Source organism: Sprattus sprattus, assembly GCF_963457725.1.
Source record: "Sprattus sprattus genome assembly, chromosome: 16".
Taxonomy (NCBI): domain Eukaryota; kingdom Metazoa; phylum Chordata; class Actinopteri; order Clupeiformes; family Clupeidae; genus Sprattus; species Sprattus sprattus.
Window position 1 is genome coordinate 7,300,028 of NC_137914.1, and position 14,622 is coordinate 7,314,649.

Here is a 14,622-nt window from a genome sequence, read left to right on the forward strand (position 1 = left end):
CCTCAGTCTCACATCATGGAACTTACACACTAGACAGCACTAGACAGCAGTACACTCAACACAAAAGACACAAAGAATTTAATAGGAGGCTCCCTGATCAAACTTCTAACACAACTTGGGTCAAATCAGTTCTTCTCAGTGATCTCAGTTGTATGTATTATGTTGATGAAGCATCTACTAGAGTGTAAAGTCGACCATGATGGACCCAGTGACAGGGGATACTAGTGTACTACACATACCGTCTTCTTACTGTCAGTGATGCGTTCACCATAACAGCAAACACAGATTTAAATATCTGCATTCACAGCAACACACTTCTTATAGCTCAGCATACATCTCTACACAGCATGCAATAAGGCAACTAACTAACAATGAAGCCTATGCTACCGTCTGAAGCACAATTGTTATCCAAAGGAGGAAAAAGAGAAAAGAAAGTTGTTCTACATAATGCTCACTCCAATAAAAACAGTATACCTTTCGTTTCCCTTTCGAATGACCCAAACCATATTTAAAAAAAATACATCAGTTTGTAAAAGATTTTTTTCATACACAGAATTGGTAGGTAGAAAGTGCAAGCCCACTGAATTCTGAACATGTTTGGCTGAAACACGGCTGATTAGGGCCCTTGCATTGTTCCAGCATCGGGTCTGAGGCTGGCGGACCCAGCAGGGAGTGCCTGCAGTGGGAGTGGAGGGTCTGGGAGCACAGCTGAGCCCGGGGGCCCCCGCCAGGGAGGGTGGAGGTGATGGTGGCACGTGTGGCTGCTGAGCAGGTGGTCCAGCGCCAAGAGAGTGGTGCAGAGAGGGACCCAGGTAGTGACCCCTGAAAGAGGGCCTGTGGGTCTGCCAGCTGAGCTTAGCAACGCCCCCCCCCCCCCCCGCCCGCCCGCACTCAGCATAGATGGGGCTGATGGGGGCCCCCTGAAGCCCCAAGAGGCAGTCAACGGGCAACGCATCCAAAGAACAACAAACAAGCAAGCAAACACCCAGAGAACACACTCAGCCTCAAGTTGTCCCATCCAGTGATTATGCTGATTGTGTTTAAAGTCTGTAGCTGAGCCACCTCTATTATTTCCTATTGGCCGTCAAGTCTGATGAGAAGCGAGAGTGGGGTCTTCACGGTAGACTGATGATGCTGTTGGGGTGGGGGACATGGAGCACTGAGCCAGAGGCCCTTCTTCATTGGAAGATGGCAGGTGTATGCCAGACTTGTAATTACTTCAGTGTCCCATCTGAGACTCTGAAGTACTAGTTAGCTGCAGAAATGTTTGAAGATGAAGAGTGTGTGTGTGTGTGTGTGTATGTGTGTGTGTGCCTGCGTACGTGCGAGCATCTCTTTGTCTTGCTGTCTGTGTTTGTGTGTGTGTGTGTGTGTGTGTGTGTGTGTGTGTGTGCCTGCGTGCATGCATCTCTTTGTCTTGCTGTCTGTGTTGTGTGTGTGTGTGTGTGTGTGTGTGTGTGTGTGTGTGTGTGTGGTGTGCATCTCTCTTGTCTGGCTGTCTGTGTGTGTGTGTGTGTTCCTTTTCGGCTTCCTTGAGCATTCTCAGCGGGATATTCTTAGCCACTCAACTATTCCCTTAATGTCACCCTCCTCTTTTCAGTCCTGTCTCTGCATAATGGAGGGGGCAGACAGGTGCCTCCCAGCTATAACTGCCCCCTCTCCCACCCCTCCAAAAAAGATGCCCTGGACCAGCTATACTTAGAGCACAAAGCATGCCACTGAAATGCCTCCGTGACAAAGTGCACACATTCTCCAAGCATTTCTCGAAAGCATGACGCTTCCTTTGGATTCCTCCTTCTCTAGGGATTTTTATCAGAATAAGAATCAGAAATCAGAAACTGATTTATTGTCACGTAGGTATGAGCCTACCTGAAATTTGTTCTGGTGCATAGGTGCATACAGTAAACATAAAAACACAAACATACACACACAATAAGTAAGTACTACTACATAACATAAAAACATAAAAACATCTAAACAAAATCCTGATCTCAGTGAACCTACGCAGGATAGAACTCTTCTTATATGCAAGTTCACTCAAATCAGTTTACCCCATACATCTTTCCTTTCAAACAGGAACATTATTACCCAAAAAATAATCTGCCAGTTTTAACACCAGTGCATTGCTACCAACAGGTCTGAAGTCCCCTTCCCCATTACTGCTGTCATTTCATGGATGCAAATTGTCCACTTTGAGATATCGTGTTAAAATCCCCACCCCCACGCGACCCCTTTTTAATTTCATCGTCTGCTTCTCAGCATCCTAAAGAGAGGGAAACAGACTGGCAAATATGTACTGATCTCGGTTGCCACAGCAACTGACTAGGAAATGCCCAATCCCTGAAGTACTCTCTCCTTCCACTGAGGCTTGCATGCAGACAATGTGCCCCGTGAAGTGTTGCCTGTCTGACAAAAGGATTCATTCCAAGCTGCGTGCCGTACACTGATGCACGCTGAGCAGTAAGTGCTCAAATTAGAAACAGTTCAGTAAACATAATTAGCAAGTTTTGATTTTAAATAAAATCAGGCAACAGGCTCCTTTTTCATTTGTGTTTTATAATCAGTCCCATTTACATTAGTCATTTAGCAGACGCTTTTATCCAAAGCGACTTACAAGGATGTACTGTATACTATTTTACACTGATGGCACACTGCACATCAGGAGCAATTAGGGGTTCAGTGTCTTGCTCAGGGACACTTTGACAGGGAATCGAAATAGCAACCTTCTGATTACTAACCAACGTCTCTACCTCTACCTGTACCACTGTCGCCCCGACCAGTACCACATATATAAGACCCACTCTAAAGTGACAATGACAGCCTGCTAATCAGACTCCTGTCCACTCACATGCCTAGACGTTGGCCTTGGATTAAACGTTGTGCTCTGTTTTCTGAGGCGTGTATTTGCATCATGCTAATGCTGTTGTTCGGACGAATTGGCTTCTGGTCGAGAGACAGCGACCAAATTATGCAGTCCACTCAACAAACAAAGAGAGGGAGAGACACAAAGCAAGAGAGTGAGAGAGCAATACATAGAGAGAGAGAGAGAGAGAGAGAGAGACAGAGAGAGAGAGAGAGAGAGAGAGAGAGAGAGCGAGGGAGAGAACATTCCATTAGCAGTAGTGCAAGGAGTAGCGCAAACTTCACGGAAGTCACGTCAACAAAAGTAAGTGAGTGAGGGGCCACATGGCTCAATTGGCTGGGTGACACGATGTTGGGGTCCCCTCTGTCTGGTCCATCTGTTGATCCTCATGTGCACAGGCGTGCTACGGAACTGATCATCCATATCCTGCCACGGGAACTACCACCCCAAACATACTTTGACACACAACCTGGAGGGATGGTGGGGGTGCAGGCTGAGGCATGCAGACACGCTCACCCATCCAGTTTGCCAAAGCCTAGTGTGTGTGTGTGTGTGTGTGTGTGTGTGTGTCTGTGTGTGAGTGTGGTTCAGGGTATGTGTGCGACTGTGCGTGTGTGTGTGTGTGTGTGTGTAAGGGTAAGTCTTGTTTTCTCACACATAACTCTCGTGAGCCAGCGGGCCGGCATGTGATTTGGGTCTTGTTTGCATGCCAACGCCAGCTGAGCTCACTTGAGCCTGACAGAAAACTCCAAACACAGACGACTCACCACTTTCCCTGCAGTGGTGGCCTAATGAAAAACAACTACCTTCTCCAAGCTTTCTCTTCCTCCTCCTCCTCTCTCTCTCTCTCTCTCTCTCTCATTCTCTCTGTCTGTCCGTCTGCAGAGTGTCTCTCAGAGCAGAGGGGAACAGGGGAAACAGCGGGAACAGCGCATGAGGAGTGGGGGGATTATAGGAGAGGAGTCTCTTTTGGCTCGCCATGCATTTGCCTCGCCTGACTGCACGCTGACCTCTCCAAAATCAACACACTTCCTTTCCGAGACGTCTAGAGCAGGCCCTTCCACACACTCACACACACACACACACACACACACACACACACACACACACCACACACACACACACATAGACGGCTAGATCAGGCCCTTCCACACACACACACACACACACACACACACATAGACGTCTAGAGAGCAGGCCCTTCCATCAGCCGTCTGCAGTGAATGCTGGCCCGTCCGCCATCTGCCCGGTCTGAACTTTTGCCCGTCTCATTTCAGCATGCCCTCTCCCCATCCTGCCTCCACTGATTTGCCCACACACACACACACACGCACGCGTGCATACACACACACACACACACACACACACACACACACACACACACACACACACACACACACACACACACACACACAGACATACACACACACACACACACACACACACATACACACACACACACACACACACACACACACACACACACACACACACACACACACAGAGACAGACACAAACACACTTCTCATGTCACTGACTCAAGAACTGTTCATAACACCCATCAGATTGGACAAGACCACCCAGCCTTAACCAGGCCAGATGCTTCACTTGAAAAACATACTTCTGTTTTACTTTTTGTCGTTGCTTAGCCTCACAGTCAGTTACAAGCTAAACACAAGTGAGGTTGAGAGTGCACTGTCTATATGAGAAGACTAGGTGTTGGAGAGATGTTTGAATCAATGCTTAATAAGGCTCACAAACTCTAACTGTCTGTGAAGTGATGTATTGACCTGGCCTCTCAGCCAACCGTTAGGAAAGTTCTTCTTTTTTTCCCAGCACAGAATGCTGCCCAAAGCAGATGGATGTCAACAGCTGCAAATGCCTCTGCTGGACTCCCCACTTTCAAATCAAAACAAGGCAGGCTAGCAGAACAGCAGTGTTACAAAAAACCCATTACATCTTTGGTAGTTGGATGAAAGAAGTCTTTAGTGATAGATCTTCCTTTTCTGCCAAAGCGGGGGAAAAAGGATTCATCCGTAGGAGTTGTTCCTTCTTAGTTATTGGAAAACCAGGATATAGGAGTTATCCTGGACTTCAATTCACTTAAAGATAACATACACACTCACAAAAACACACACACACACACACACACACACACACAAAAACACACACACACACACACACACACACACAAACACACAAACACACACACACACACACACACACACGCGCAAACTAATCTGACCACATGCAAAGTATCTGCTCTGCAGGTCCAGGAAGAGAAGAGAACAGAGGCATATTCTTCTCTTGTGACATTCAGACTAAGCCCAACTCTCCCGCAGCCTCCGAGAGCTCTTCTCCCACACCAGACAGGCCCAGACCTACTGGCAGGGCCACGCTAACATCACATCAACTCCTGAACTACAAACAAACATCACTGAGAGCAATAGCAGAAAGTAATCTCTCTCTTATATAAACTCACTGAATTAGTGGAAGTCAGAATTTTGCCCCTGGTTCTTAAGCCTGGGATCCCCTGAGAGGAAACACTGACACTAACGTTAGGTGACACGCTTGCCTGAAACATGCCAGAAAAACATTCTGCAAGCAGTATTCAATAGACAGAACTGAAACTATGGAAGTCGGTCACAATCGGGTAATCATGGACCGGGCTACTCCTACTCCCGTGACCTGATGGGGTGGCCATCACAGCTGACCCTGGAGGAGGGCTCTACCATGAGTCCTGATGGGGTGGCCATCACAGCTAATCCTGGAGGAGGGCTCTACCATGAGTCCTGATGGGGTGGCCATCACAGCTGATCCTGGAGGAGGGCTCTACCATGAGTCCTGATGGGGTGGCCATCACAGCTGATCCTGGAGGAGGGCTCTACCATGAGTCCTGATGGGGTGGCTGTTGTGTGTGCAAACACTACGCGAAACACGGGAGCCTCATAAGTTCAACTGTTTACTGAAACTTATTCCAACTGACACACCGACCGGAAACACATCATCCGATACATTAAAATACAGGCATGCTATCAAAATACGGGCATGCCGTAAACACTGTCATGGATACATAACATTTTCCCCCCTCTCCAGGGGAGATCCAACCCACATCCCTGAGTGAGATATAACACGAATATTATAGTATATAATAACAATAATATAATAATTATAGTAGATAATCAGAATACATTGTTAATGACTTCAGTCCGGCCCAAACATATTATGACAAGGCTATTTAAAAGGTAAAGTGCTTAAGAACACCAGACTAAAGTAACTCGAACAGTCTTGATGAGGTTAAAACCTGCAAGATAAAATGCAATCAATTCAATACATTCAAAGATAGTAATTCAATAAATTCAATACATTTAAACATAGTAATTCAATACATTCAATACATTTAAGCATAGTAATTCAATAAATTCAATACATTTAAACATAGTAATTCAATACATTCAATAAATTTAAGCATAGTAATTCAATACATTCAATACCTTTAAGCAAAGTAATTCAATACATTCGTACATAGTAATTCTATAAATCCAATACATTCAAACATAGTAATTCCTGAGGTAGCCCGGTTTGGCGCGGGCACGGACTGGTCGTGCTGCAGGATTGACTGGGCCTCCAGAGTACGGATCAGGATCTCGGCTGGCCTCCAGGTCTGCCGCGGTAGGTGTGGACACTTTGCGGAGGCGGCGTGCATGCCACCGCGTTCCATCTGAGAGGCGGAAGGTGGCAGGCCCCAGTTGCTCAGTCACCTGGAAAGGCGCTGACCAGAATGACAAGAGCTTATGGCCCCTTGTGGGCCTCCTGACCCTGACCCAGTCCAGAATGGTGAAAGCTGGGTGTTTGGCCCTGTGGGACCGGTCAAAGCGCTGTTTAGTTGCCTGCTGTCGTGCTGAGACTCGGTCACGTAGCTGATCGGTTGTTTCCCGCTGGGCCCCCTGTGATGTCAGGTGAGCAGGAACACGAAGGCGATCCAGGGGTAGTGATAGCTCCCGCCCCAACATCAGAAGTGCTGGCGAGCTGTCTGTTGTAGTGTGTTTAGCAGCTCGGTAGTGCAGTAGGGTCCGCAGGAGTGCTGCTGAGAATTGAAACCCCTCTGCTAGGTGAGCTCTGATTCCATTTTTCAGCGTCTGGTTCATGCGCTCCACACCCCCATTCGCCTGAGGGTTATAGAAGGCCGTGCGTATGTGTCTGATCCCCCGCTCACTCAGAAAAGTCGTGAACTCTGCAGAGATGAATTGCGGCCCGTTGTCTGTGGTGATTGTTGTGGGCATGCCCCAACGAGCAAAAAGCACCTCCAGAAAGTCAATGACTGCCTGTGTGGTGACTGACCCTGTAGAGACTGCCTCAGGCCACTTAGAGTACAGGTCATAGGCCACGATGAGGAACCGTTGGTGATGTGGGACGCCACGGAGCTCACCACAAATGTCCATTTGGATGTGCTCCCAAGGCCCAGCTGGCCACTGCAGTGGCTGAAGGGGAGGAGCTGGTGGGGGGCCGGTCTTTCCACTCACCAGGCAGGCTGTGCAGTCTCTCACCATAGCTTCCACATCGCTATCGATTCCTGGCCACCAGACCACTTCCCTGCAGCGCTGTTTCACTTTGACAATGCCCAGGTGGCCTTCATGGGCCATGGACAAGACACGTGGCTGTAAAGCGGAGGGTATGACTGTGCGATGGCCCCTTGCAACGCAGTGGTCGTTCCAGCAAAAGAGTTCATCTTTAAACCGGCGGAAAGGAGCTAGACTGTCTGGTAGGCCAGAGGCTGGAGGCCACCCGGAGTGGATGAAAGTGCGGAGCTGTGAGAGCACTGGGTCCTGTTCAGAGGCCTGTTGGAGATCTTGAAGTGACACTATTGCCTCGAGAGGGGAGTGGAGGAGCTGAATGAGGTCCAGGTCGCTGTTGTCTGGAGTCGGCTCCACAGCTGGAGGTGGGGTGGAGCGTGACAGTAAGTCCGCCACCACATTCTCTCTTCCTGGTGTGAACTGCAGTGTGAAATTGTACTGGTGAAGTCTCTCATACCAGCGGTGGATGCGCAGAGGCCTGTGCCCAGAACCAGATGTGGCCAGCAGGGCTGTAAGCGCTTGGTGGTCCGTACGTAATGTGAATGACCGGCCATACACGTACATATGCCACCGCTCACAGGCCCAGACACAGGCTAGGGCCTCTCTCTCCCCCACGGAGTACTTCTGCTCTGCTGAATTTAGAGCTCGGGAGGCAAAAGCAATCGGCCGCTCTGTGCCGTTGTGAAGCTGAGACAGCACAGCCCCCACGGCGTAGTTGGAGGCATCACAGGTGACCAGCGTCGGGCTGGGTGGGTCGAAGTGGGCGAGTACTGGTGGTGCGATGAGCTGGGCCTTCAGCTGCATGACCGCATCTTCGCAGGCAGGGGTCCATGCCCAATGGGCGTCTTTTTTAAGGAGCAGCCGTAGAGGGGCAGTGGTGGAAGAATACTGAGGAAGAAAACGCAAGTAATAGGCGGTCATGCCCAGGAAGGAGGCAATTTGGGCAGGGCTGGAGGGCATGGGCAGCCGTTGAATGGCCTCCACGTTAGAGTGCAGTGGGCTGAGGCCTTCTGGGGGCGAAACCCCACAAACTCCACCTCAGAGGCAGAGAAAATACACTTCTCCCCATTCAGTGTGAGGGCATGGGAAACCAGCGTGTCGAGTACCTGTGTGAGTCGTTGATCGTGGATGGCAGTCGTTGATCCGTGTACTACTATGTCGTCCAGGAATATCACCACCCCTGGGATGCCAGCGAAGATGGTGGACATTATTTTCTGGAAGCAGCTAGGGGCGGAGCAAAGACCAAACGGCACCCTGGTGTAGCGGAAAACGCCTGCGTGTGTGACGAAAGCGGTGAGATTACGGCTGTCTGGGTGAAGGGGTACCTGCAGGTAGCCTTGGCGGAGGTCAAGCTTTGAAAAAATCTTGGAGCCGTAAAATTGAGAGGTCAGTTCCTCTGCTGTGGGCAGCGGGTATTTGTCGGGCACCACGGCCTTGTTAACCGCCCTCAGGTCCACACACACACGCAAACCACCTGACTTCTTCTTCGCGATGACCAGGTTAGAGATCCAGGGCGAGGCGTTGACTGCCTCAATGATGCCTAAATCCAACAGCTTTGTCAGCTCTGCTGAGACGTCATCGCGTAGTGCCAGGGGAATGCGGCGGAGAGGCTGTATGACAGGGTGTATGTCTTTGCGAAGCAGAGGTTGATGGGTGAAAGCTGAGATGCAGCCTAAGCCAGAAAAGAGTGCTGGCCATCGCTGTTCCCATGGTGAGCTGACCTGGTGAATTGTTGCTCCACCGCTGTCCATGAACGTGAAGCCCAAGCTGGTGATGAGGTCCAGCCCCATGAGGTTAGCTCCATGGCGTGCCACTTGAAAAGTGAAGGTATCCAAGGATGTGTTGCCATGGCGCACCGGACAGCTGAGGGAGGCCACTAAGTCGATCTTAGAATTGCCATATCCATGGAGAACAGCCGAAGGCGTCTGCAGCGTGATGTGGGGCAGGAAGCGCTTGACTGTGGGCCAGTTGAGAAGGGATAAAGCCGCTCCAGTATCCAGCAGTAAAGGAACACAGACCCCATCTAGTTCCACTGTGCACGTCTTGAAGGATACACGTGCAGAGCTGACAGAGTGTATGGGTGTTGGGGCTGATGAGCTAGCCACAGCCTGTCGTGGGCCTGTCCGTGGGCCGAGCACGGACGGCGCAGAGCGACAGACTTTGGCGAAGTGGTTGTCTCTCCCGCAGGACTGGCAGACTTTTCCCCTGGCTGGGCATGTTGGGGCTCTGCTCATGTGGGAGGAGGATCCACAGTTGCCACAACTGCGACGTGGCTGGCTACGTGTGTGGGATGTGTAGTTAATCCCTGGGTCTGTGTCTGACGATGCAGGGCTAGGTGAGCGCTCAGAATCTTCGACATGTTGCGTCAATGCAGGCTGAGAGAAAGCGCGGGAAGCTAGTTGCGATGTCAGCTCGGTAGCTTTTTCTATTTGCAAGGCTATTTCCAGTGCTTTTTTAAGAGTCAAATCATCTGGTGACATTATCAACTTTTCCCGAATTTTGGGGTGGGCTGCGTGTTCTGCAAGCTGGTCCCTTATCATCTCCTGCTCCATTTCACCGAATTTACAGAAAACCGCTAAGCTGCGGAGGTCGGCTATATAATGCTGTACTGACTCACCCGCTTTTTGCCTGCGCTGCCGGAAGATTATTCGGCGGAGAATTACCGTCTGTGGAGCAGCAAAGTGTGCTTCAAGGAGTTTTGTAGCTTCTCTGTACTTTTTTGCCTGTCCCAGGGTTCTGAAAATGCGCTGTCCCTCAGTACCGAGGCAATGAACAAGGAGTGCTCTTCGTCGCGGGTCGCTAGCATCCTCCAGTCCGAGAGCTGCGAGGTATGTTTCAAACGACTCCAGCCAACGAATCCACGGTACCGGAGGCTCGCCTGGTAGTGTAAGGAAAGGTGTAGGTGGTGGGAGTGAAAACTCCATCCTCGTCGCCAATGTTGTGTGTGCAAACACTACGCGAAACACGGGAGCCTCATAAGTTCAACTGTTTACTGAAACTTATTCCAACTGACACACCGACCGGAAACACATCATCCGATACATTAAAATACAGGCATGCTATCAAAATACGGGCATGCCGTAAACACTGTCATGGATACATAACAGTGGCCATCACAGCTGACCCTGGAGGAGGGCTCTACCATGAGTCCTGAAGGGGTGGCCATCACAGCTGATCCTGGAGGAGGGCTCTACCATGAGTCCTGATGGGGTGGCAATCACAGCTAATCCTGGAGGAGGGCTCTACCATGAGTCCTGATGGGGTGGCCATCACAGCTGATCCTGGAGGAGGGCTCTACCATGAGTCCTGATGGGGTGGCAATCACAGCTAATCCTGGAGGAGGGCTCTACCATGAGTCCTGATGGGCTGGCCATCACAGCTGACCCTGGAGGAGGGCTCTACCATGAGTCCTGATGGGGTGGCCATCACAGCTAATCCTGGAGGAGGGCTCTACCATGAGTCCTGATGGGGTGGCCATCACAGCTAATCCTGGAGGAGGGCTCTATCTCCCCCTGAATACCAGAGAGGTGGGAATCCCAGGGTCAGATCCTGCTGACCTTCAGCATGCCTTCTGTCTGAAATGACCCCAACAGAGGCTTCAGTGTATATCCCTCCAACTTAAAGCTGATCTGACTGTTCTTAGTTGACACTAACACGTCCAGGTGGAGCCCTGATTGCCTAACCTTCTAACTCTTTGATTTAAATGTGTTGTTGAAGGCAGTATTAGTTTGAACATGTTGAACATGATGAACATGAAATCCTTATGGTTATCATTTGATTAAATGTTCTGAGAAAAAAAGGGGATCCTGTAGCTGTACTCTCTGTTATAAGAGAATGAAACGTTTCCTATACCTACTATGACAGCTGAATATACATACACAACAGATTCTCTGGAAATGTAAATGCAGAGTTCTACTTGCATGAAATTCAGAAGCAGATAATTACATAGTAGCGGAGTACAGGATAAGTACAGTATTACTACTGCCATTCAATGAGCAGAAATGCAAAGGGACTCCGATTAGTTACTAGTGATCAACACTGACATACACACTCCAAGGTCATGAATGATGCATGGGTCTATATAATGATGCCTATGCACCCATTAAACCCACATCATAAAGTGCTTCCAGAGCCACACACGCAGCTTGACTGGGTCATCCAGGCTTTAACCCCGGGAGGATGACCTGACCCCTGCGGAGTGAGCAGCTGGCCCTGCCCACCCTCATAGCTCGCAGAGGTCACGCGCCACACACACGAGGGGACTAAAAGAGACACGGTCAGTGGGATGCCACGGTCACCTTAAATGTCCCCTCACACACACCCAAACAAACATACATGGCCATGCGCACACACACACACACACACACACACACACACACACACACACACATACAGTACACGGCCATGCACACACACACACACACATGCACATACAGTACATGGCCATGAGCACACACACACACACACACACACACACACACACACACACACACACACACACACACACACATACAGTACACGGCCATCCGCACACACACACACACACACACACACGCACGCACAGACTGGGGGTGAAAGACTAAGCAGGTTAAAAGAACAGTCAAAATGCAACCAACCTCTAGACCGAACAGAATTCTACTTGATGGCCATGTGCTCATATTGATTGATTGATTAAAATGACATAAAATGCCTCCCCCGAAAAAAGCTTTTGGCCCTCAAGAACCTGCAGGTCTCTTATGCTTTATTCCACATAGAGACTCATTGTAGCCCACTATTTTGCCCTTCCACTTTGTTATTTTGACAACTCTGTGAGTATCTCTCAGTGTTACCATAGCCTGACGGCCAGCCCTTGGGAGGCAGGGTTGGATTGTTAGCACAACCTGCACGTTCTACTGTGGAAGCTAAACACAGGGGATTGGTAGCGGGAGGCAGCACTCGGGAGGCTTATCCCCGCATCCACTGGGATTTGGGCGCATGTGGTAGGAGACCGTCCGCGTTAATCCACGTGCAGAGTGGCGCGGAAGGGGCTGGGGGGGGGGCGGGCAGGGGGGTGGAACTCTTTCACAGTTCCTTTTTATTACATTTTTATTTCACTGGCTGCATGCGTTCCCTGACATTCATTTGACATCCTGACATTCATATGACGAGGACCTCAGACATATATCACTAAAAGTTCCTAAGCCATAACAATGTGTTATACTGTGGAGAAAGAGAAGTCTAATGCAGTTTCAACGCGAGATCATGGACTGGCCACCTGGCTATGCCATCAATCATGTCTCAACTGGATCTTGAACTGGACTGAGTTGGGATTTGTAGGATAAGCTAACGGACATTAATATGTGGTAACAGAGATGGCTAATGATTGACAATTCCAGGACATTTTATGTACATGATGCTTGTCAATGCTACGCTAAGAGTCATATCAATGGTCGCAGACTTCCTGTGTGCCTTGGTTTTGTTTGGCTGCTGAGGTTTCACAGAGCACAGCTCTACACAAACAAATCCAGGGAGCGACGCCAGCGTGTACCTAGATTACACAAGACCATATCTCAGTAAATAACAGCGCCAGTGGTGTTCACTGTAAATAATTGATGACTCTGAGACCATCCCATCTGGTAGAGGTCTGTGTGAGCTGCCATTTCTAATGCATAATAGCAAACGAATGGGATCAAAGTTAGCACAACACAATGGTCTGGCCGAAGACATGACTTAATTTCATATATAACCTAGAAAAGAAACAACCATTTATCAAAAAACCTACCTAGCCTTGCTCAGTTAGTGTTTCGGCCCCACGCTACCCAACAGATGCTCAATTAGTAAGCGTGCTGGCCTCATTAGCCCGAGCCAGTTCCAGTTAATACAGACGTGTGTGTTGTCTGACAGAAGATTAGCAAAGACGTGGCAGATGGCATTATCCCTGGGTTTGGTGTGTGAGCTTCAATAACTTTCCTTTACTCCACAACCTAAGACCTGGTAGTAACCTTATGTTTGGTACTACCATGATCCCGAGTGGAGACAAGCCAATTATGCCGTGAATTACAACTGTCTATAATAATAAAAACCTTACCAGCATTACCAGTATTAGTGTGTTATAAATAACAGAGGCTTATCGATGCATGGATTGAGCAGCTCCGCATGGTCAGTGTTGGCGTCGGATGGGCAGGAGGAAGGGGCTTTGATATGAGCGGCAATTATGGGATGTCTAGCTGGGCGTGTGCACCCAATATCCATTCTCACCCCCCAGTCGCTGGCGAGGGCCTCGCAATTAGGCCAAGGCCCCTGTGGGGAAAATGGCACTTCAGACAGCGCTCACAGCAGAGCAACAAAGGCTTGTCATGAGGGGGAGACGGACACGCGATTAACCCTTTATGGGCACACTTTTACAACAGCCCTTTGATGATCTGTGGCCTGCTCACTGACCTTCTGTTTCTCTTCCTGTCTGCCCATGGTTCTCACGCATTCTGCTTGTTAACAAGACAAAATATAATACTCATTACAGCTGTAATGTTTATTTATAGGCTTTTGTCGAAAGGTTATGACTTGGAACCAATTCAATTTTTTATCAATGTGGTTATGCTGTTATATAGACATAGATACAACTGTTTCTTCTAAACATTATAGCACATATAACCGATAGAGTTGAAACTGACACTACAACTGAGTACTGATAGCTTTTTATCTTGAAAATGTCCTTAAATAACAGGAGTTCAATCAGGAACTCCAAGAGAAGCTGTGAAAATAATGATGCTAACACTAGCATCCCCAGTCCCTCCAGGATCTTGTGAGGGTTGTTTGTGATTGTTGCTGCCCAAAGTGACTGAATTGTTGTGGCAATTCTAAAAAATATTGCTGTGAAATTGCAGTGATTTTGAGTGAAATAAAAGCTGGTTGTTTCTTTTAAACATTAAAGCACATATAGCCTATAGAGTTGCAATTGACACTACAAATGAGTACTGATAGCTTTTTATCTTGAAAATGTCCTTAAATAACAGGAGTTCACACTAGCATCCCCAGTCCCTCCAGGATCTTGTGAAGGTTTGTTGTGATTGTTGCTGCCCAAAGTGACTGAATTTGCTGTGGCAGTTCTAAAAAAATATTGCTGTGATTTGAGTGAAATAAAAGCTGGTTGTGAAGATCATAAAATCCTGGAGGGACTGGATTAGGTTTTTCCTGCTAAATCTGCCT

General features: G+C 48.8%; 1 protein-coding gene across 1 annotated transcript in view; it reads right to left on the bottom strand.

The window, feature by feature from the left end:
• The window catches only part of acap3a (ArfGAP with coiled-coil, ankyrin repeat and PH domains 3a), a gene marked incomplete at both ends in the record, with an annotated part of 43,632 nt that extends 37,930 nt beyond the window's left edge, over window positions 1-5,702 (bottom strand). The window contains 2 exons of the mRNA XM_080854490.1: window positions 663-764; window positions 5,648-5,702. Of these exons, the coding sequence (XP_080710616.1) occupies window positions 663-764; window positions 5,648-5,702 (157 nt within the window). The remainder of the gene's footprint in view (window positions 1-662; window positions 765-5,647) is intronic.
• Window positions 5,703-14,622: the final 8,920 nt, after the last annotated feature.